We start from the raw sequence: 22,773 nt of genomic DNA on the forward strand, positions 1-22,773 counted from the left end.
CTCCTGGGTCATCATTATATAGACTCTTCCCCTCCAGCCTCTGTGTGTATGTATGAGTTACGCATGTCACTGTGGTCACCTGTGCAGGGTCTTCTGGAGGCTGGGAGCTTCCCTTGTATTTAATATGGGATCGAGTCTTCTGGGGTAACTTTTTATTTTGATGTCCTTTCAAACACGCAGAAAATTTGCAAGAATGGTACCAGGAACTCCTGTCTACACCCTTTACCCAGAAGCACCAATTACCAGCCTTTTGCTCCATTTGCTTCGTCGTATTTTATCTGTTATCTGCTTATCAATCTGTGTGTCTGCCATCTACTCATATTGTCATTTATATGTGTAAAATATTCTGCATTTTGTGTTTTTCTCAATCACTTGGCAGTGAGTTGCAGACTATTTCCTTTTACCCCTAAATATTCCAGTGCATTTCCTAACCGTACACAACCTTTATACAGTTCTCAAAATTGGGACATGTAACACTGACCAGATACGACCATCCATGGTTTATGGTTTATATTCAAATTTTGCTGGTTTTCCTAAAAAACTGACTGTACAGCTGTTTTACTTTCTCCGGTCTAAGAGCCAGTCCAGGGTCCCAAGTAGTCTTCAGTTGTCATGTCCGTTTATTTCCTTCAACCTGGGACAGTCCCCTGCCTGTCTTCTTCTTTTTTGACATTGACATTTTTGAGGACTGCAGGCCCTTTATTTTATAGAAGGACCTCCAATTCAGGTTTATCTGGTGTGCCCTCACGATTAGATTTGAGCCATGCACACTCGCCAGGGATACCACAAGAGTGATAGTGTGTCCTTGATACATCATGTTGGGAAGTCCGTGATGTTTGTCCCAGTCTTGGCGAGAGATAGAACACTAGAAATCCATGTACAAAGCTGTAAAGGAAAAATGTATTCCAGACTACTCACCGATATAACCTTTGGTTGTATTGCTTTTCAACGTGTTTTTAAAAAGGTTTTTTACAACTTTATTGAGTAGTTTTCAGTACCTGAAATTGTGAGGTCACACATATTTGATCTTTTTGCTCACTGCAACAGGAGCCTTCCAAGCATCTCAAACGTAATGCCTGTCAAGGCCACTCTGAGCTAAATGTCTTTTTCCCCAAACAATATTCTATTGTTCAAAAGAAACTTAAATCATACCCTAATATATAGAGACTTTGGGACTTGGATATAAGATGACTCCCTTTTTTATGACAAATGATGTTGGGAGTAACCACTTTGCCTTATATTTTGTTTTATGAATTTTCAGCTCCCATCTTTGGATCAGCAAATTGATAATATTAATGATGTTCTTCGAACAGATTTGTCCAGCCTGGTCCAAGAGGTATGTTTTTTTGGGGGGGGAAAAATGACAGTGGTTTGTTTTACATCGTGTTAGAGGGTAGACCAGTACACAAGAAAAGAGGTAACTGCAAAAAAAGCCCTAAAATCTTGGAAAGGGGATTGCCAAGAAGGGTGTTAACTGTTATCCTCCAGGTAATTTTGCTCATTGCACTTCAAGAAATTTGTGTTAAGCATCTGTTGTATGCAAAGCACCATGCTGGAGATAAAAAGCTGAAGAGGATCTCGCGTTCCTCGGACTCAGAATTTGGTGGGTGTAGTGCCGAGCCCCATACTGACTCTGACGCGAGGTGCCCTCCCACTCGGCATGAGTCAGCCCTGCGGCTTCGTCTCCTCCCACTCCTCCTCCCAGCACATTCGCACATGCTGTGGGCTATGCCTGCCACTCGGTGGTCCTTCGCCCAGCCACTTAGGCTACTAAGTACTAGCTATGTAAAGCATTCGATATTACTTTCTTAAAGATTTATTTGTTTGTTTGTTTATTTATTTATTTGAAAGACAGTGAGAGAGCGAGCAGTGGGGGGAGGGGAAGAGGGAGAGGGAGAGAGAGAACCTCAAGCCAACTCCCCGCTGAGTGCAGAGCCCAACGTGGTGCTTGATCTCATGACCCCGACATCATGACCTGAGCCCAAATCAAGAGTCAGAGGCTTAACCAACTGGACCACCCACATGCCCCCGATATTACTTTCTTGATGAGGACTTTCCTGGGCATCTTGACCAAGTCGAACCCTTTTTAATACATTCTTCCAGCACAGAAGATAGTCTTTGTTAAGGTCCTCATAACTGTAATTATTGCTTTAATGTCTCTATTATCCCACTGGAGTGTCAACCCTAAAACTGGCAGGGGCTACGTTGGTCGAGAATGTCATCATTTCCCCAATAGCCTACCAATTATCACTGTTTACCATAAATATTTCTTTGTAGATTATGATTCAGTAAGAGTGCCCTGAGCCTGCAGGAAAGGGAGTGTTATTCTTGACTCCATCATTTAGCACGGGACTAAAAAGGTCATCAGATAATCTGTTAAACACTCATCTACTGACAAAGTTCAGTGTCACCTTAAACAAGCCAGTGGAAACTCCTGGTCTTTGTGTCCTCGTGTCCCCTCATTTTTTAAAAGAGGGAATTGATCCAGGAGATCTGTAAGGCCCTGTCGGCCATGGGTGACATCCGTAGTCCAAAGGCAGATAAATGCAGAGGGGTCAGCTGTCCACTCATCCCCACAAGCACCTGTGAGCTAGCAGCTTGGTCACTGTTGAGGGAACAGAAGTGGTGACTGTTCTCCTTCTGGCATCAATGTTACCAGGCTAAACTGGAAACTTGCTGGCACCATAAATCTTTTAAAGTCTGTAACCTAGATTGGACTGCTGTAAGAGCCCGTCATAGGCTGGGTAGGCCTCTCAACGAGAGAAATTTATTTCTCACAGTTCTGGCAGCTGGAAGTCCAAGATCAGGGGGTCAGCACGACTGAGCTGTGGCAAGAGACCCTTCCAGGTTGCAGATGGCCTCTTTCTCACTGTATCTTCACATGGTGGAGAGAGCTGTCTGGGGTCCCCTTTTATAAAGGCACTAATCCCATTCATGAGGCTTCACTCTCATGACCTAATCACCTGCAGAAGACCTCACCTCCTCCTGCCATCACTCACACAGGGGGTTAGGATTTCAGGGTATGATGTCAGGAACGGGAGGCGGGGGTGCCCAGACATTCAGTCCATAACAAGTTGTTATTGATAGAGTGTTCCCCAGCACATGGCTAATGACACCAGCCAACAGCTAAGAAACACACAGCGAACCCCTTCCAGAGGAAACACTGTCTGTTCACTTGAGTTACTGGGAAATAATGACATCTTCTTGTCCTAGATTTAGCCCCAAAATGACATAGCTTGGCCTGGCTGGTTTGTTTTTACTTCAGCCTCACTAAAATGTATGTCCTCTATAAGCTGTGTGTTCTGTGAGACTCGTTCCCCAGTCTTACTTCCTAATTGCATTGGAAAATACGACTCTGGTTTGGGAAACTCACTTTCTACCCAAACGTGGAACTTTGCACAGATCGGGGCTTCTTGGCCTCAGCACGGTCGACACTGTTGATGATCCCCTGTGGTGGGCGCTGACCCACATGTTGTAGGGTATTCACAAACCCCCTGGGTCCCTGCTCACACAGCGCCATAGTTGTGATAACCAAAATGTCCCCAGACACTGCCAAATGCCCCCTGGAGGACAGGATCGCCCCCAGTTGAGAAACGCTAGTATAGATAACATGAGTTAACAGTATAAAGGTAAGAAACTTTTAGCAAGGTCTTAGATGGATACAATTTAAAGAGAAAGTCCTTTCTAAAGGGGAATTTTTTTGTAGTCTTTTAATGACCATATAATGATAATTTCAGCCTTAAGATGCCTGTTAACGTTTTGATTTTGCTTCTCTCCTCCGCTAAGCTGAAAACTGAATGCTCGTTAATTGCCCTTCTACTCACTGTGTGCATCAATTCACTTTGAACTATTTTCTAGGGCTATAAATCCTTCAACGATATTCCTGAGATAGTGCAAAATCAAACCACAAACATCATATCAGGTGAGAGCCAGAGTTTGAAGTCCTTTCGTTTCTCTGTTCGTTAAGAATTGGATGATTAGTTACAAAAAAAAATGTATCATTAAGAGCTGTATTTTTTTTCTCTCTTAAAAAAAATTCTCTCACTGATCTGGAAAATTAAATGAGTATCAGAGCTTTTTAATTGTGCCACCTTCACACAGCAATTTAGATTTTAAGGACTAATAATCCTATGGAACTCTGATTAACATCGTCCCGCTGGCCGGGGGCGGCAAGGTCAAGGGCCACACTCGAGTGACCAGGACTCATTGGGAGCTGTCAGAGTAAAGACAGCTGTGGTCGAACTAGGAAGGTCACGTTTTGATTGGTTTCACCGGGGGAAAAAATTGTAGATTATTGTATTTTCTAAAAAAAAAAAAAAAAAAAAAAAAATCTTAACATTCATTCTTTTTCCAGGAATACTATGTATAAGAATGTATTTTGTCTTTTTAGGAAGATGGTCATCTGTCTTCTGATGCTGCTGTAATATGGTGTCCTAGGCTCTTAAGGTTGCTTACGATTTTGGAGAAGCAGGACTGATTTTGAGAGGCTTCTCCTAGTCTTAAGTGACTGAATCACGTTGTGCTCAGGTTGTGGCATTCGGGGTGAATGCCCGGAGAAAGGGTGCAGTAGAAACCGTTCTCGGTGCAGCGGTAGCAATAGACGTAGGTTATTTGCTTCAAGAAGAAATCTCTGAAGCTATGTAAGATTTTCTTCTTCTTCTTTGAAATCATCTTCTCTGTGCTTCCTTTTCTCTGTTGACCAAGTGGTTTTAAGATGCTGTGTTAGAAGAAGTATTTAATTTCTTTTTTTTCCCCCTAATAGTGTTCTTTCAACCCTTTAAGACTTGGGGTAAAAAAAGTATTTTCTCCTATTACACAGCGCTTTAGATGTTTCGTGGGTTCCTTTGTGTTTCCTCTAAGATTCTACTTTAAAATATTAGGAGATTAAAGACAAAGTTCATGCTTTCCTATGCTAGCGTCTGAAGGCTGACACGCACTGTATGTCTGACAGCCACCTGCTTACTAATTTCTGTGTTTACTTTTTCTTTTGTTTCCCCTTTCTGGACCTCTTCTGCCAATACGTGCAGCCCTCCCTTGTAAGTCTGGCAAAGCAAGGTGTGCAGTAGGCGTGAACGAGGCCCATTGCACACACTGTCATTGCCTCAACACAAGCCAGAGTTTTCCCAGGTCTGGGCGAGTATTGCTCCATTTGACTGAATATCAATTGCTTATTTTCATGTCCTTGTAAAACAAATAAAAACCCTTAGCTCCCATGTTTTGATCATTCGGTCCTACCCCACACACATAGTTTGAGTGCCTACCGTGTGCCAGGCTCTGTTAGGCTCTGGGGATGGGAGATGAGTGACGCATGATTCCTGCCTGCCCTTCAGCTGGGCGCGTATACAGATACACTCTGGTAACAGGACAAGGTGCATGCAAGGGATCCAAGGTGGGAGAGGGTAGTGGAAGGCTTCCTGGAGGAAGCAACATCCCAACTGGGGCCTTAGGGGAGTCTGGGAAGAGAGGACACCAGCCTCGTACAGAGTCACCCAACCTGGCAAAGCCGGGGAGTTATGTCGTGTGGGAGGGCAGGACAGCCTGAGAAGCAGAACAAACCCGATTCAGTTGAGGGAACTGTTCATAGGAGAGGGAGAGTCTGCGTCCCAATCTCTCAAACTCCCAGAAATCCCAGAGTTAAGGAAGAGACCCACCAAGTCACCTTGTTGAGGATCCTGGGGACTTCGGGTACATTTAGAGGAGGATTGAGCCACGGTGGACAGCAGTCTCCTCCTGGGAGCTCTGTGTGAACAACACCCTTTGAAAAAGATTCCCACCATTTTATGTCATTCCATTTTGAATCATGCTACCATCTACCCAAAGTTCACCAGGAGCCCTGGGATCACATTGCGAGAACAGCTCATCTTGTCTCTGCGGCTGCAAAGAGATTGATCTCCCTTTTCAGGGTCAGTGGACATTTAACTGGTTAGGGTGTATGTCCATGTCAAGAATCAGTGTGGGTAGCGCCAACTCCAGACCTGTGTGAGCATTAAATTAGGTGATGGCGGTGTCCTTGGTGGCTTTGATCCCAGAACCTATCACAATGGACAAACACCTTCCAGAAAATTAGAACTTATCTTCTCTCTGAAAGGGTAGGATGGATGTTCATAGAAACTGTTTGACCACTGGGAATACATTGCTATCTGCCTAGGAGAGACACAGATGTACTTTACCACGTCTCAATTTGTATGAGTCAAATTTTTAGCAAAAATGTCACCTGGGGTCACTTGTTCAAAAAATTGATCCTGGCAAGTTATTGTATTCCTGAATGCTATTTCTTACTAAATTGTTTTTCCAAAATCATTTAACGGAAGCTTTGGAGTTAGACAAACCCAGGATTCAATCCCATTTCTAGTACTTTCTGAAAAAACAAAACAAAAAAAGATCTTTGGGCAAATAATTTAACCTTGATAGGCCTCAGGGTCACCTAGTAAAATAGGAAGAAGAATATCTACGTCAGTAGAATAAATGAGTTAACATTCATAAAAGTGCCTGGTCCATGGTAGGCATGAAATAGGTTTTAATCACCAGATGCATTTTATTTTTTAGTGAAATAAGCAGCAGAAGAAAACTCTGGCTTGACTTCAGCACCATGTCATTAAAGTCAGCACCCATAGCTTGCTGTTCTGTTAAGTAATTGCTCTCTGATGGTCTTGGCTACATTCGTGCTTGTTGCAGAACCTTTCCATGTTTGAAACAAACGCATAACATTGGGAAAACTTAAAGTGGTTGAAGCTTTTCATTTTGGTTCCAAAACAAAGTTTCTGTTTCCCTTAGGCTTGAAAATGCATAACCTGGTTATCTTTGTTTTCAGATATCAAAAGGACCTTGAATTCCATTGGTTCAGATATTGAAAACATAGGCCAACAGATTCCGATTCAGGATAAGCTGTCCAATTTCATGGGTTACATTAATGACACTGAAACTTACATCCACCAAAATTTACCCACGTTGGAGGAGTATGATTCGTACAGGTGAGTGTCCCCCACCCCCACCGGAGCTGTCAAGCTAGGAGGGGACCTTTGCTCTGGAACAGGGTAGAAATCGGACATGATAACCAGGATCATCTTGTGAGAGAAGATCGTACAAAGAGCGTGTAACCTGGTATTCGTTAACCCTAGCTTATGTTTATTTAATATGTTGGAGTGCTTGCTTTGGCAGCACATATAGTAAAATTGGAACGATACAAGGAAGATTAGCATCCCCTTGCACAAGGATGGCATGCAAATTCATGAAGTATTATGTATTCTTTTAAAAACTGAAGACTGGAAGTTCTTGAGCCAAATAGTCAATAATTTGCAATTTTGATGTCATTAATGGCTTCTAGAATCTTAGTTATAACTATCTAATGTATGTAAAAGGATTTGAAAGCCTAAGAGGGATTAAGGAGGGCAATTGGATAATATTCTTCTTTTTGTCAGCTTCTGAAATCAACACATCAAGGTTGGTTCTTACAGGAAGAACATCCTTGAAGTGAGTAAATTGTTCGAAAGCTCGGGTAAGCAGCTGTGGTCCTCAGCTGTGGATTGCCCCATTAGCAAATGTTCGCCAATGGGGTTTGGCCCTGGAGACAACAGTGGACATCTCAGGCAGGAGCGCTAGGGGGTGGTGGACCTACAGACTTGAGTTAACTTCAAGGACCATGAGAGATGTAAGATGTGCTCTCCTCCCTGAAAGGTTCAGCCCCACCACCTGTCACTTTCAGAATTGTTCTTACTGCCCAAACTCATGGAGATTCCAGAGACCTCCATTCCTGTTTGGGTATTTATTATGCAAGATCCTAAGATAATAAAATAGTAATAAAAATAATAAATAAAAAATAAAATAAAAAATAATAAATAAATGATATAAATAAATAATAAATAAAAATAATAAAATAATAACAATAATTGCTAGCAATTCAGGAACAGTTATGGCCTGCCCTCCAAAGTGCTGTATGCATGATATCTCATTTAATACTCCAAAAAAAAAAAAAAAACCCAGAAAGTTAGGATTCTATTCTATATGTAACCTTGTTTCATAGAAGGGGGACTTGAGGCTCAGGGAAGTGGAATAACCTTCACAAGGTCAGTGGCAATGTTTGTGAGGTGGGTTTCCAACCCCCATCTGACTATGCCCTCAATTATTGCCCTGTAATCAATAAGCCATTTTCCTACCCTGTGGCTATGTCACCCCAGCAGGTGTTAGGACAGACATAAGACCGACACTTTCTCAATGAGTTCACAATCTCATTAGAGGTTAAAGTTTCACGAAAGGAAAGAATGATACAATTATCTGTCTACACATCAGCTCCCCCGCCCTGAGAACTAGAAGCTTATCTTTAAAGGAAATTTAACCAAGCAGACAAAGCACGCATTAACCGTAAAAGCTTTCCAGGCCAGGATCCATGGCTTGTTGAATTTGGCATCCCCAGTCTCTGGAACAAAAAGCCACAGAGTGGGTGCAGATAGCTACTACAATCATCGAAATTGCTCTTAACTTAATGAAAATCTTCAGTGGCAGCTTTTGTCACAGAAGTAAATTATTTATTTTTTAGTGTTTTATCGGTTGGGAAGCATTTGTACCCTCGAGTGTTCCTCGCCTGCTGGAAAAGGTTGTTGTACATTCCGGGAATGCCAGGAAGACCTAATTGAGGACCCATTATCCTAAAATGTCTCACAGACCATTACAAAATTGAGATTTGCACTCTGCAGGCACTTGATTTAGGATGCTCGTAAATTTTAAAATATTCAGTTCACTCCCCGTGTAGAGTTTCTGGTTCAGCAAAGAACACTGCGTCCCCTTCCCAATTATTCCTGCAACCCCAAAGCATTTTAGAGAAAGGCTAAGGAAAAGGGCCTGCTGGTTCTCTATCTTTGTCTCATCGTGATCTGTCCACATGTCATCATCAGTACAAAACATGCTCACGGCCTCAGGAACCTTGACCTAACTTACAGGTCTGAAGGGGAACGGTTATCGGTAGCTTTGGAGAACCTGAGTCAACCCTGCTTAGAAGCCCCACGGGAATGAAGCAAAGGGAGGAAGCAAAGGTCTCCTGACCAATGAGCCAGACAGAGCTCATCAAAACCAAGATAAAAATTAAGGTTCCTGCTGGTTGGGTTGGAGGGCGAGCGGTGGGAAGAGATCTCGTCCCTATGGTGTCAGTCTGAAGCATTCACAGGGGAATTGGATATTCGATTGCCAAGTGTTACTCAGCCACTCCTGCCCTAGCCGGACAGCTTTTGTGTTATCGGGACGTCAACCTCTTTTATGTCTAATGACAGTGTGCTTGCTTCACCAGGTGGCTGGGTGGCCTGGTTGTCTGCTGTTTGCTGACCCTCGTGGTGGTGTTTTATTACCTGGGCTTGATGTGTGGCACGTGTGGCTATGACCGGCATGCCACCCCGACCAGACGAGGCTGCGTCTCGAACACCGGGGGCGTCTTCCTCATGGTGTGAGTGTTTGCTCTTTCTTGCCACGTGGGGGGTGGAAACGCAGGGAGATGAGCAGATAACACGAAGCCGGTGGCCTTCGGGCCGAGCGTTCTGGGTTCCAGTGGAGGAGGCCTCCTGGTGCGATTGTACTTCTGTTGGCGTGGGAAATCCCACCACACGTGAAATACTAGAAAACTCTAAATCGTTAGCACTTCAATAGACAAGCGTAAACACAGTGTCTGTATATGGTGGGCTCCTCTGTAGCGAAATTATTTCTAAGCTTGCCATCTTGATTCCCATGATATTTTCTCTCTCTCCCTCCTTCCCTTCCTTCCCTCCATCCATCCATTTATTCACCAGAAACTCGCTGAGATTGGCCTGGTCTCAGACACTGTTCTCCGTGGCCAGCAGTATCGTTAGCTTGTTTACTTTGAAACTCTGGAAACTGGGTCTAGCAAAGAGATTGCCGACCCAGCACCCTTAGGATTTAGACATGGAGCCTAAATCAGGGATAAGAGCAGGTGTGGGTACCAGCGAGGAGCAGCTGTGCCTGCTTCCAAGACACTCATATCCGCGTTCATAGTTTTGGGAAACAAACAAACAAAACAAAAAACCTTTCCTCTACCAGGGTGGGGTGAAGCACGGGGGGCATAAACCGGGTGTCACTGCAGATGGGGCCAGAAGTGTCAAGTGGGACGCAGGGTTAGAAGCTTTGAATGCATCCCGGAGAGGAAGCTATGTGGCTTCCAAGTTGACGTTTTCTATCCCAGTCTGTACCTCAAGAATCAGCAGCAGGGAGCGGGATGGGGCTCGAGAGGAAGGTGAAGGTTGAGAACAAACCCTTGGAGCAATGGAGACTCAAAACCTTAGCCACACTCTCATTTCTCAGCTTACGTCACTAGTACCAGGCTGGGAGAAGCTGGCAAGCGAGTGTCCTGCATTCACGTGCTTTTCCAAACATTGGGTCCCTACAATAATTAATCAGACTGGTGAGCTATGATGGTATATGGCCTTTCCGTCAAGCCTGTAACCTCCAGGATAGTACAAGCCTTTGGTAGCATTAACGAAGGCACAAAAGTCTTTGGGGGGGGGGGGGGGCAAAAAAGGTGGTTTTATTAAAACACGAGGACAGGACCCTTCTGCAGAAAGAGCTGCCCACAGGCACAAGTGTCTTATAAACAACCTTAAAACTAACCACATGGAAGTCTGCCAGAATTAGACAAAACTGAACAGAGCTCCGGGCATGGAAAAGCCTATTTGCTCACATGCCTACACTTAAGAAATTAACGCAGCAAGGAAGGGTGTATTGCCCTACCTTTTTGTTTCCATGTACACAGTTACAGATAGAAAATGAGTTTAATGCTCGGATTTTACTCATCCTGGTACTTGGCTGTTTGTCAGTGTTTCGATGGTGAAGCTATGGATCCCACCTTTTTAATGGCCTGGCGGGGGGGAGTGTATCGCTCTGAACAGGTGCACTTACCGTCAAATTCTATATGCACATTTTTAAGGGACAAAACCAAAATATGTGCTATTTAGCTTCAAAGAAAAAAGAAACAGGGGAGTCATGAGCCATTGGATGGAGGCTAAGATTACTTCCGCTTGGGTAGTACTTCCTCTCGCCTCTGCAGACTAAGGAATCTCTAAGGAGACAAAGTCACACGGCAGCCCGCGGCCTAGGAACGATGGGCTTTATCACACCCTAGGAAGAGCCTGGCCAGGTGCATTTCGGGTGGCTTGAGGCCCGAGGGTGGCTGTGGGCTCCGTGTCATTGTCAACGCCCACCACTCCGCACGGAATCCGCGTTTGGCAGGCTCTTCCTGCTCCCGAGACATCTGGTAAACAGCCGGGTGACTGTAAAGGGGGAAAATGGTCAAACAGATTAGAAGAACGTAATTTGTTCTAAAAAAAAAAACCAAAACACCCTATTTATTTGCCTGTAGGAACCAGAAAGAGTATATTTTGTTCAGCTGTAACCACAAGACCACCTGTTCTTAAAAACGACAACACCATCTGCTGAAAAGCATGGTCTCTTCAAAAGCCAACCAAGAGTCCTTATCTCCCTGGGGGGGCCTAGTGAAAGATCAGGGGGAAGGAGAGGCAGGGGTCCTGACTCTGCCCTGATCCCTGTGTTCAGAGGGTCCAGGGAGCGGATTAGGGACTGGACGGGTTGCAGCAGGGAGCATACATCTGTCTCCGGGGCCCGTGGAAGGTCTCCCCCGAGGTAAGGAGACGTAACCCAGGCAGCAAGAAAACAGTCTCTTGTACTGATGCCCACTATGAAACTTCCAGTTTTAGCTCTTGAAAACCGTACTCAGATTACCCGGAGTTTTGAAAAAAAGATATTACCCGGCGTAGCCGTGGTTGTCACTAAATGGGCCACACCGGTGGCAGTCAGCGGTCATAGAGAATTCAGAAAGCACTTTGTCCGACTGTAGCAGGGGCCCTAAAAACACAACAATCTCCTTGGCCAAGTCATTCCTCTTCTAGGGGATCCGTTTTAAGGACGTAGGACCCAACGGTGGACAAAGCGTCACAAGTGGGGTTTTTGCGGCTTCAGTTGTAATCACGAGGCACTGGGGTGACACAAACGTCAGCCATCGAGGAGTGGGAGATCCTGGGGCCCCTGAAACAGAACGAGGTTGGGCTAGCCCCGAAGACGTGTGACCGGGGCTGCCAAGACGAAGCGCGTATCACTGCCCTAACTGTAGATCGGGAGTCAGCGCGCGTTTCCGTGAAGGTCGGCTGATCAACGAGCTCGCTTCTGCGGGCCACGGACAGTCTTTGTGGCCTGTTGTTTCTCTTGTTCTTGTTTTACTTCTCCTCCTCCTTCTTCTCCACAACACTTAGAGCACACATTAGCCATTCTTTTTTTTTTTTTTTTAAAGATTTTATTTATTTATTCGACAGAGAGAGAGACAGCCAGCGAGAGAGGGAACACAAGCAGGGGGAGTGGGAGAGGAAGAAGCAGGCTCATAGCAGAGGAGCCTGATGTGGGGCTCGATCCCGGAACGCCGGGATCACGCCCTGAGCCGAAGGCAGACGCTTAACCTCTGTGCCACCCAGGCGCCCCACATTAGCCATTCTTATCCGAGTGACAGGCCTTGGGGGTGGGGTGTTCCCTATCTAGATAGAGGCATATTTAGGAGACAGAGGCTGGCAATGCAACAATAAGCCCTTGAGAGTAGCCGTGTGGGTGTGAAGTGTTCTCTCAAAAGCCTGGATGATTTTTATCACTAATGCACACACGCTCTGGCACACGGTTAAAACCATGGTGACTGGCTTACACGTCACCCATGTTCCCCTCCCTTATACTCTCCCTGACTCCTAAGCCTTTTAGGTCAGAGAAATTCAGGCTCACAGAGGCCCCCGCTGTGAACATACCATGTTATTTATTTCAGCCAAACCAGGCAAATACTTGTAATTATGCCCTACGTGTGTCGACTGGGCAGAATCACGCCCTCAGGAAGGGAGGCTGTTCCTTCTAAGCCCATCAACCTCCACGCCTCTGAGGGTCCTTCCCATTTGTACCCGTGATGATAGTGATGATCTGGCTGTTCCACCAGGACTGATTTAAGAGCTGCTCTGTCTGTGCCTACACCCAAGTGAGCGCCCTAGAGAAAAGTCACACAGTGGGGCACATGGGCATCCCTACAAAATTATGACCCCCACCTCAAATGGATCCTTCAGAGCCCTACAAGTTTCTTTCTTTCTTACCTCCTCCCTCCCTTCCTTCTTTCCTTCCTTCCTTCCTTCCTTCCTTCCTTCCTTCCTTCCTTCTTTCCTTCTCTCCTCCCCTCTTCCCTTCCTTCTGCAATGGCCTTGTCATTTCCCCCCTCTCTTCACAGAGGAAATAAAAGGCATCATACACCTTCCCAAAACTCCAGCGCCCCTGCGTCCACACACAGGCAGGGCCCTATGCAGAGGGATGTCTCCCTTCTGGGCCCTTCCCATTTGCTGTTCCCTGTCCCATCTCCGCGCACCGCCCCGAGGGTGCCGTCTATCAGCCTCCCCTCTCCTGGGTCCTCATTCTCTTCCCCTCTCCTAGCCTTGCTTCTCCACATTTAAACATGTTCCGTCTCTCCCCTTGACGCGTGACAAGAGAAAACTTCCCACTACCACTTCTTCCCTCTCACTCCCCTCCCCGCACAGACATCTAAAAATAATGGTATTTGCCGCCTCTGCTTCCTTACTTCCCCGCCCTGCCCAGGCCACTCCCCTGCCCTCGGGTCAGAAGTCCAGCCATGGACTTCCTGTAGGTCCCCTGGAATGCGCCCTCCCTGCAGTGATTGGGTCCCCTGTGCACCCCCTGCAGACATGCCTTTGTTTTCCGTCCTGTGACCGTGACCGTGACCCCGTGCCCTAGTGCTTTCCTTCCCACACTGCAACTTTTCCCAGCGGTCTTGCTCGCTGGCTGCCCTCCTGCCACCTGCTCCTCCAGCGGCACAGTCCCTCAGGCCCAGCCCCGGGCGGCCTCTCCCTCCAGGCGCAGCCCCAGGGGCCCGTGGTCGCTTTTAAGCAGCTGATTGCCTCCTGCCGGCCTGTAACCCAGATGTAGGCAGCCACACACAGTGGTCTGCCCTCTGGGGTCCCCACCGCCACGTCTCACAGGGAGCAGGACCAGATCCCTCCCGCTCTTCCCTTCCTGAGCACCACTGTCTCCTTTCCCTGCTAACAAGTCCTGGCATCACTCTGCGCCCTTCCTCGTCTTCCCTCTTGCAGAACCTTCGGCCCATCCTGCTGTGTCCGTCTCCTGTGTCCCGTCTCTTCTGTCCCCTGCCTCCAGCCACGTCGGCCCACCGCCCCACGACCAACAACAGCCCCCTCGGTGGTAGCCCCGTCCACACAGGCCTCTGTCCATCCTGTCCTGCCCGCTCTGCCAAGAATGTTCTTCCTCAGAGACAAACGGGATTATGTTCCTCCTGTGCTTCAAGGCCCTCAGCAGCCTCCCCTTCCTGCACCTGCCAGGCCCCATCCCATGCACCCCTGCCTGCCTCCCGAGCTGTGTTCACGCACTCTTGGCCCTCCCTCTGGATGCAGAGCCACGTCGGCCCCTCTCAGACTCCCAACGGTGCATTTCCTGCCTCGGAACCTCTCCGCTCACTGCGTCCCCTGCAGAAGGCCGGGTTCACTCGCCTGACCCCAGAGGCCCTGTCCGAACTACCCCTGTGCTGGCTGCGAGGAGACCAGACCCTAAGTCGAAGCGTTCCCTAAAGGTGCGCAGTGCTTGTCGCTCCCTGTCTGGGCTCCCTGTCTGGGCTCACTTACGCTGCACAGAGACTCGAGGTCCTTTCCCTACATGTCGGTAGAATTAGTAAGTACTGGTAGGTGATATTGGATCTGTCATGGGTTTTTTTTCTGTGATCTCTACACCCAGCTTGGGGCTCGAACCCATGACCCCGAGATCAAGAGTCACCTGCTCTATGGACGGAACCAGCCAGGTGCCACAAAATTATGTAGAATTCCAAACTTCATTTCTGCTCTGTTCTTGGTTTTGTTTCCAGCGGGGTTGGAGTCAGCTTCCTCTTTTGTTGGGTACTGATGACCATCGTGGTTCTCACGTTCGTCATCGGGGGAAACGTGGAGAAACTGGTCTGCGAGCCTTACCAAAACAGGAAGCTCTTCCAGGTAAGGATGGCTTCTGGGCCCACTGCACAAGGACTGGAGTGGAAACTTTGATTTCTCCATATCTGGGGGGGGGGGGGCAAAAAGATGAGCAGTTTGGTTCTTGTTCAGTAACTGAAGATTCCTTCTATTCGTCGGAGCAAAAAGAAAAAAATGTGGTGAAATATTGTGTTTCGAATGTCAAGTGAACTGAGCACCAGAAATCAAGGCCTACTTGTCAGCGTGGATTGTAATAAGCGGGGGAGAAAATTCCCAAGGAGGAGTACCGCAGGAGGCTTCTGACATTTTAAAGAGTTTCTCAAATGACAGTTGCCCATGCACATGGTTTGAGGCCTTCGATTTGAAGTGAAAGACACGGAAAAACTCCACGCCTCATGGCCGAGGGTCACCCCTCGTGGACGTCTGACGAGGCCATTGGGAAACGACTTCAGGCTCCACTTTCTCTCTCTGAAAGCGAGTCCTGTGGACTCTACGGGACCACTTCTCAGCTGAGCATCATTTATTAATGAGGAAGGAAGCTTGGGTCTGTGTGGCACTCTTGTCACTGCCTTTATGGTGCTTTTCTCCAGATTCTGATTTTTAAAATATATTTCTTTTTTCCTGTTTTATTGTGTACACTTCTTCGCCTCAAATCTGTTACAAAATCTGGTGAGTGACGACGAAGGTAACCAGTTGTCGTGGTATTTTAATTATTCAGTTGGTTGAGGAAAATTAAATTGGGAGTGTTAATGTGTTAAATTATGTCCATCTGGCGTCTTGATAAAAAATAATAGCGATACATCAAGCCAGACTTGATTATGTTCTGTGCTGTATTAAATTGCTAAAAAGGAATTCTTTAAAAAAAATAGGGGATTTTCTTTTTAAAGATTTATTTATTTATTTGAGAGAGAGAGAGAGAGCATGAACGGTAGTAAGAGGGAGAGGGAAAGAGAATCCCAAGCAGACTCTATGCTGAGCACTGAGCCAGACGTGGGGCTCAATCTCACAACCCTGAGATTATGACCTGAGCCGAAACCAAGAGTCAGCTGCTTAACTGACTGTGCCACCCAGGTGCCCCCAGTAGGGGATATTTTGAAACCATTTACATTCCTCAAGCACATTCATGGTCAGGCACTAATGAGCTTGTCCTAATATAGATGATATATAGGACGTATTAGCCGTCTTCGATATATGATGTTAAGTGAGAGAGTATGCAAGTTTTAATTCATTTTGTCTACAGAAAAGGGGCGAAGAGGTGGACCAACTGCTTTATGGCTTTCTATTGGCTCTTCTGAATCAAGTTGTCAATTCTTCTCCCATTTCTAATGTATTTGTCTTACTAAGAGAAGTGTTCTCCAAAAAAAAAGTAGTTTCAGTAGTTTTTATTGATGCTACCCAGTGGTCAGTTTATTCTGATCACACTATTATGCTCCTGTTTTAAATTGGAAACCGATGAAGAAAGTCATGATCTGAAAATCCCCAAAATATATTTAACAGAATATTTATTTTATTATATGTATGTATGTTAGTGTAAAAGTATCTCTTTTAAAAAAGCTTTTTTCAATTTCTTCTAGATTTTGGACACACCATATTTACTAAATGAGAATTGGAAATACTATCTCTCTGGCATGGTATTTAACAACCCGGATATTAATCTCACTTTTGAACAAGTTTACAGGTATAAATAATGGCACTATGCTTTTTTTTGGCTACTGAAAATGTTGTTGTTCCAGAAGGAGAATTTTGCGTTCAAAGTGTCTTTAAGCTTGATAAGACCAGCTGTTCTCTCGTCTTCTCGAAGAGATAGTGGAAATAAGACCAAAAAGAGAGCTCTTCCCGAGAAAGCCTTCCAGACTTTGGAGTAGTGATGTCTCAAGGTCCCCCTGCCCAGTACGCACTAGACCTTTCTGGTTAAGGTGATTCTAAGATGCATTAACGAGACCCTTTGAAAACTCTTTGTACAGGAATCACGCCGCCCCAAGTAAATGCCAAATAACAAGAACTCAGAGGATGGGTCCACATCTCAGACATGCTAATAGTGAAGCAGCTGACGGGCTCCAGTCCTGGCTCTACCATCAGGGAGCAGGCCTTGGTGATCTTGGGCAGTTTTACTTCCTCTCTGTTCAATAGGGTTCAGAGGCTCCCGTAGCAGAGACAGCAAGCGAGTGGCCTTCGTGGTGGACCTTGGTAGTCAGCTGTGGTCTTGTTCATAGCCAGAAGAGTCTCAGGATCCTTCTCCGCGGCATGTGATAGGCAGACGTTATCAATCAATCGGAGTCTGTGTGCACGATTAAACCGTCCCTGGGCTGAAAGGACAAAGCCAATCTTTTTGGCCCGGCCTGCCAGCTCTTTGTGACTCTGGCTCCTGGAGACTTCTGCAGCCTTACCCCTGGTGCTTAGTATATCAAGCTCACTCTTCCAACAACACCAACGTACTGAGGATTCCCTGGAGAGGAGTATCACACCTCCTGGGGCTGTGGGAAAGTGGCTTCTCCCAGGTATCCCTCAGGGCTGAAGGACTTTGGCTGCTGGGCAAGGAAGACGCGCCCCCAGGAAGTGGCCGTCTCAGTGGCAGGGCCATGCATCAGAGGAGCTTGGCCTTCTTAGCTCAGTCAAGGAGGCATTTTGCACATTTTAGAGAAGCACAAGGTGGTGAGGCCAAGTTAGGTGTACTGACCGTCTGGATAGCGGTGTGGCCCCCTTCCCTGTCTCCAGCCTTCCCTTAGAATATACACCCAACCATAAGTTTACTAAGTGAAGCTCAACCCCGGAAATATGGAGGCAGGTGGTCCGGCAGGGGTTTGATAGAACCTTTCACTAAAGCCCATGATATGCTCTGTAACACACCTCTTTCTAGCAGGTGGTATCATTTTTTGTTTGTTTTTTTATGAGAATTTATTTCTTCCCAATTTGTGAACTTGTTATCCCTCGTGGCACTAGAAAAAGCACACAGGAGACAGACAGAAGGATGATTGACCAGTCTTACTGTATCCGTTCCAAAGATGGGACATTGCTTGCAGCAGGGAACGAAGTCCAGAATGGTAGGCTCTGGCACTCGAAGCTGTTTCTCTGCACGCAGGTTTAAACAAAAGATTAACGGTGAACCTTTCTCTCCATCCTTAGCAGGGGACAGAAGTAGGCACGGCTGCCTTTCTGGATCCTGATTTCTCTGTTTACTCCCACAGCGACTGCAAAGAAAATAAGGGCATCTACACCACACTCAGGCTAGAGAACAGCTACAATATCAGTGAGCACCTCAACATTCAGGAGGTAAGGAATTAGAGCCAGTCAGGAGACAGACCTATGTCTCTAGTAAATCCACGTGCCGCCGCATTTTTTTTTTTTCCATTGAGGAAATTCACATCAGATAAAATTCACCATCTGAAAGCGACATTTAGTACACTCACAAGGTTGTGCAGTGCTCACTTCTTATTCCAAAACATTTTCATCACCCCCCGACCCGTTGTCTTTCTTGAGGCAGGAGTTTCCCTAGTTGACCACGCGAATGCTCTAGGGGCCTCGCTGCGGACACGACTCAGGAAGATGTTACCTCGCCGTGTGTCAGTGTCCCTAGAGGAACAAAGCTCTGGGCATATTGGCTCTCCACACTGGCCACCCTTTTCGGCCAGGTCCCTAAAGAGGGAACTAGGCATCCAGAATCCGTCCCTCAACAGTCATTGCCTCTTGTGAATCATGGCTGTGGCCCCGGGACTCCCAGGGGCCTCTGCGGAGCTCCGCTGACCCTCAGCAAGATGGCATGGCGACAGCGTTGGAAGTGGAGAGAAGGGAAGGACTTCCTCCTGCTCCTTTGCCCGAGCCCACCCCCAAGTCGTGAGCCTTAAGACTCTGAGGAGAGCCCACTCAAGAGCATACTGGACAGGAGGAGAAGCAAGAGAGTTTCAGGGACACTCGGGCACTCCACCCTGCCTGAAACTACTGTCTGCCTCTTAGGACAACCCCAAGTCACCAGCCATGTCCCCATGATCTCAAGGGCCCTCACTGTGCAAGTCCAGGGCGTGCTGCCTCCTTCCCCTGCGATACAGCTTGCCCGGCCCCTTTCAGCATCTGTATTTGTCCAGACCCATTCAGAAGCCGCCTCCTCTCCGTTGCCCTGTCAGGACCCTGCCTCGGCAGACTCTGTCCTGCCCCTGGGGTCCTGACGCAGTTTGCGAGCCTTTATTATGACACTGTCACTTCTTCGGAGGACTTCGAGGGCTGAGATGGAATATTATTTTGCTTTGCATCCCAGCTCCTCACACAGTGCTTGGCATGGGGCGTAAGGAAGGAGACAGGGATGCAGGGAAGGGGTGGGAGGGGAGAGAAGAGTACGAGGAAGAAATGCCAGTCAAGTGCACGTCTGCGTTTCTTGGTCTCATGTCATTGCTCTTTTATCGCAAATGTGGCGTTCTTGAAGAATGGGCTTCTCTGTAACTTTTCTTTTTATCGTGCAGCATGCTGAAAACATAAACAATGATTTTCAAAATCTGAATGTCAACGTTGGCAATATCGTGCTGCTGGACGAAGCAGGAAGAAGAAACCTTATGGATTTCAGCTCTTCGGGGGTGGACACCATAGACTATAACATCTACTTGGCTGAGGTACGACCCCTGTGTTCATGCCTGATCTTTGGGGGAAAAAATAACAGCAGATACCTCTGGTTTTTTGTTTTTCTTTCTTTTTTTAAAATTACTAAGATGAAATTTACATGGCGTAAATTAACTATTTTAAAGTGAGCAATTCAGGGACGCCTGGCTGGCTCTGCCGTCGGTAGAACATGTGACTCTTGATCTCAGGGTCGTGAGTTCGAGCCCCACATTGGGTGGAGAGATCACTTAAAAATAAAATCTTTAAGAAATAATAAAAAATAAAAGACTAAAGTGACCAATTCATTAGTTTTAGTACAATCACAATGTGGCTTGACTCCTGGTTCTATCCAGCTCCAAAACATCTTTATCGCCCGAAAAGAAAGCCTCATTCCCATTACCTGGTTGTTCCCCTTTCCCCCCTCCCAGCCCTGGCAACTACTAATCTATGTTCTGCTCCTATGAATTTACCTGTTCTGCATACGTCTTATGAGTGGAATCACACAGCATGTGACCTTCTGTGTTTAATGACCTTTACTGGTCCCCATTCATGGAGCCTCAAGTTTTTGAGATTCATCCCCACTATAGCGTGGATCAGTACTTGTTTTCTTTTTATGGTTGGATCATATAGTTGCATAAAAACAATATGGTTTTATATGTATAAATAAGAATGTAGCTGTTGTCACCTATGTAAGAGTTCCCGGGCTTACTTTACGGACCATACTTCACTCTGTTGTCTATTAGATAGTGTTAAGGCTTAAAAATCCCAAGGCCATGACACGGTTTTCTTCCCCCTCTTTTGTAGATGGGTAAAGCTCCCACCAAAGTGAATCTCTTATCCTTTGCAAATGATCTAGAAGCAAAAGCCGACCATTTGGTGAGTTCGAACAGTCTAGTTTCAAATGCTGTAATCGTTAGAGATGTCAAATGTCCATATTATTCTTAGCTTCCTTATATCACAAGTCACCTTTGGTTAAAAATGCCTCTCTCTCCCTCGGGCATGTGAAGACTTCCCACCAGCGGCCACTGCTGTGTGGCCCAGAAGTCTGTGAGCACGTGAACGGTTCCGGGAGGTGTCAGGGTACCCGCAGCTACACCCTGACCTCCGCTCGTGGTGCTGGGGCCCTCACTGCTTTAGAACCATCTCTGCTTTCAGGCCAATCAACCCCTCTACCACCAAACATGCACGCGTGCACACACAGACACACGTCATTTTTCTTGCAGTGTAGGAAACAGAAGGAGATTCCATTTGGGGGATGAGGAACCTGGGATCTGGAGAAGACTGGGGTTTAAATTCTGACTCAGCCACTTTCTAATGATAGGAACTTGGACGAGACGTTTCAACCCTCTGTGCCTTAGTTTCCTCGTCTATAAAATGGGAGCAATAAAATTGTTGCACATTTATATATTAAGCACCATTTAAGTGTGGGTTAAGTGGAGCCTGGGTTTTCTCATCTGTAAAGTGGGGATATAGCCGCTGTAAAGCAGGCTTTACAGCGGCTCTGGTACGGTGAAGGGAGAAAGAGAGCACAGCCTTTGGCACTCAGGAAAGGCTCATGGCTTGGGGTGGCCGCTGAGAGGTCATGGTTCTATGATTCGAGGTAGAGTGTCTTGGCGCTCCCCTTCCCGACGGTCCCCACAAGCGTACAAGGAGGGCTGCACGCTTGTCATGACTCCGCTGCCCGAGCTCCTGCGGTTAGAGAGTGTGCTCCCGAGTTGGGAAGGATGGTGTTGATCTTTGTTTATTTTATTCTCTTTGTAGCCCCAGGGAAGTTTGAAACAGTCCCTGAAAAGTAACGCACAAGCTCTTAGAATGATTCACCGCGACCAAGTCGTTCCTTTGGAACAGTCAATGGTAACAACCCCTGACCTCTGGGGTTTCCCCGTGACCCGAGCAAAGCCCATCCCCCTAGCTGGCTTTCATTTAGACTAATGAAGCATCTGCATCTCAGGCTTGGGTCAAATGCAGTTGGCCTCAGGCTAAGAGGCTGAGCTCTGTTAAAAATAAATGGTAGCAGGGGCGTCTGAGTGGCTCAATGGGTGGAGCGTCTGACTCCTGATTTCAGCTCAGGTCACGATCTCAGGGTCCTGAGATGGAGCCCCAGTTCAGGCTCTGTGCTCAGCGGGGAGTCTGCTTGTCCCTTTCCCTCTGCCCCTTCTCTCCACTCTCTTTCTCTCTCTCTGAAATAAATAAAATAAATCTTAAAAAAAAATGAATGATAGCAGCTGGGCTTTAAAGAAGACACGTTTTCGATGTCACCACTCCTTCTGTGCTTTATCTCCTTTTGCCTTTTCCACTTGCCTGAGACCAGGTAGATTAACTCTGGGGTTGCCCACGCACTGTGCTCTGGTCCCCTTGGCCTTCAGCAGGCCCCCCGAAGCCAGGCACCTAGCTGGAGGGCTGATCTCTGTGCCCTGGACTCACTCTTACTTACTTATTCTCTAATCGTTTCTCTCCAAACCCTGCCAAGAAATATGGGAAAGCCAGGGTAAGTCCTTTTCTCTCTGCTTCGTGTAGCTCTGTTTGCTGACCCGATGGGCGACGTTTCCTTTCTCCTCTCTCGAAGCCTCTGTTCTGACTTCGCCTTTCTTGTACTTCTCGATGCCTTCTGGCTTCTTTCCCGAATTCCAGAAAGGTAGTTTGTAGCCGAGAGAGAACACGGGCTCTGGAGTCAGGCGGAGCTGATTTCAGACCCTGCTTCGGCCTCTGCAAAGTCTTAGGGGCTCTCCATCCCCTTGTCTGAAAATGGTGGGAACGGGTCCTGCCCTGCAGTCACCTGGTTCCTGGAGACAAGGGACTGACGTCCCACAGAGATTCTGCACACGGGAGGAATTGTTATTATGCTGTGTAGGAACCCGCTACAGTGTCATCTTGCCCAGATTTGGAGAAGCGCATCAGTCCACTCGACTCCAGTTCTGAAACCGTCTAGAGCTAGTTTTTACCATCTCTCTCTCTTTCTCTCTGCCTCTCTTTTCCCTCCCGACTTTCTAACTCATTAGAGTATTCACAAAGAAAACGGAATTTTCTGAATTTTGTCTGCTGCGCTCATCACAATTTTCTGTTCTGCTTGTTGATGCCGAGCACAGATTTGCTGACATTTTAAGCTGGTTTTTCCCTGTTCCTTAAATGCTTTCCTTCAAGGAGACGCAAGACTCCTTGGCCTTTTCAGAGCTGG

General features: G+C 46.8%; 1 protein-coding gene and 1 non-coding gene across 2 annotated transcripts in view; both read left to right on the forward strand.

The window, feature by feature from the left end:
• The window catches only part of PROM1 (prominin 1), a 98,454-nt gene that overhangs the window by 66,686 nt on the left and 8,995 nt on the right, over positions 1 to 22,773 (forward strand). Inside the window, exons 8-17 of the mRNA XM_008685797.2 lie at positions 1,262 to 1,336; positions 3,859 to 3,922; positions 6,812 to 6,971; positions 9,278 to 9,430; positions 14,915 to 15,038; positions 16,589 to 16,692; positions 18,200 to 18,284; positions 19,466 to 19,612; positions 20,403 to 20,474; positions 21,360 to 21,452. Coding sequence (XP_008684019.2) covers positions 1,262 to 1,336; positions 3,859 to 3,922; positions 6,812 to 6,971; positions 9,278 to 9,430; positions 14,915 to 15,038; positions 16,589 to 16,692; positions 18,200 to 18,284; positions 19,466 to 19,612; positions 20,403 to 20,474; positions 21,360 to 21,452 — 1,077 coding nt within the window. The remainder of the gene's footprint in view (positions 1 to 1,261; positions 1,337 to 3,858; positions 3,923 to 6,811; positions 6,972 to 9,277; positions 9,431 to 14,914; positions 15,039 to 16,588; positions 16,693 to 18,199; positions 18,285 to 19,465; positions 19,613 to 20,402; positions 20,475 to 21,359; positions 21,453 to 22,773) is intronic.
• Positions 7,143 to 7,248, forward strand: LOC121101604. Its single transcript, XR_005833588.1, has one exon. It is a non-coding gene; the product is annotated as a U6 spliceosomal RNA (small nuclear RNA).

The sequence above is a fragment of the Ursus maritimus genome, unplaced genomic scaffold, assembly GCF_017311325.1.
Source record: "Ursus maritimus isolate PB19 unplaced genomic scaffold, ASM1731132v1 scaffold_8, whole genome shotgun sequence".
Classification (NCBI taxonomy): domain Eukaryota; kingdom Metazoa; phylum Chordata; class Mammalia; order Carnivora; family Ursidae; genus Ursus; species Ursus maritimus.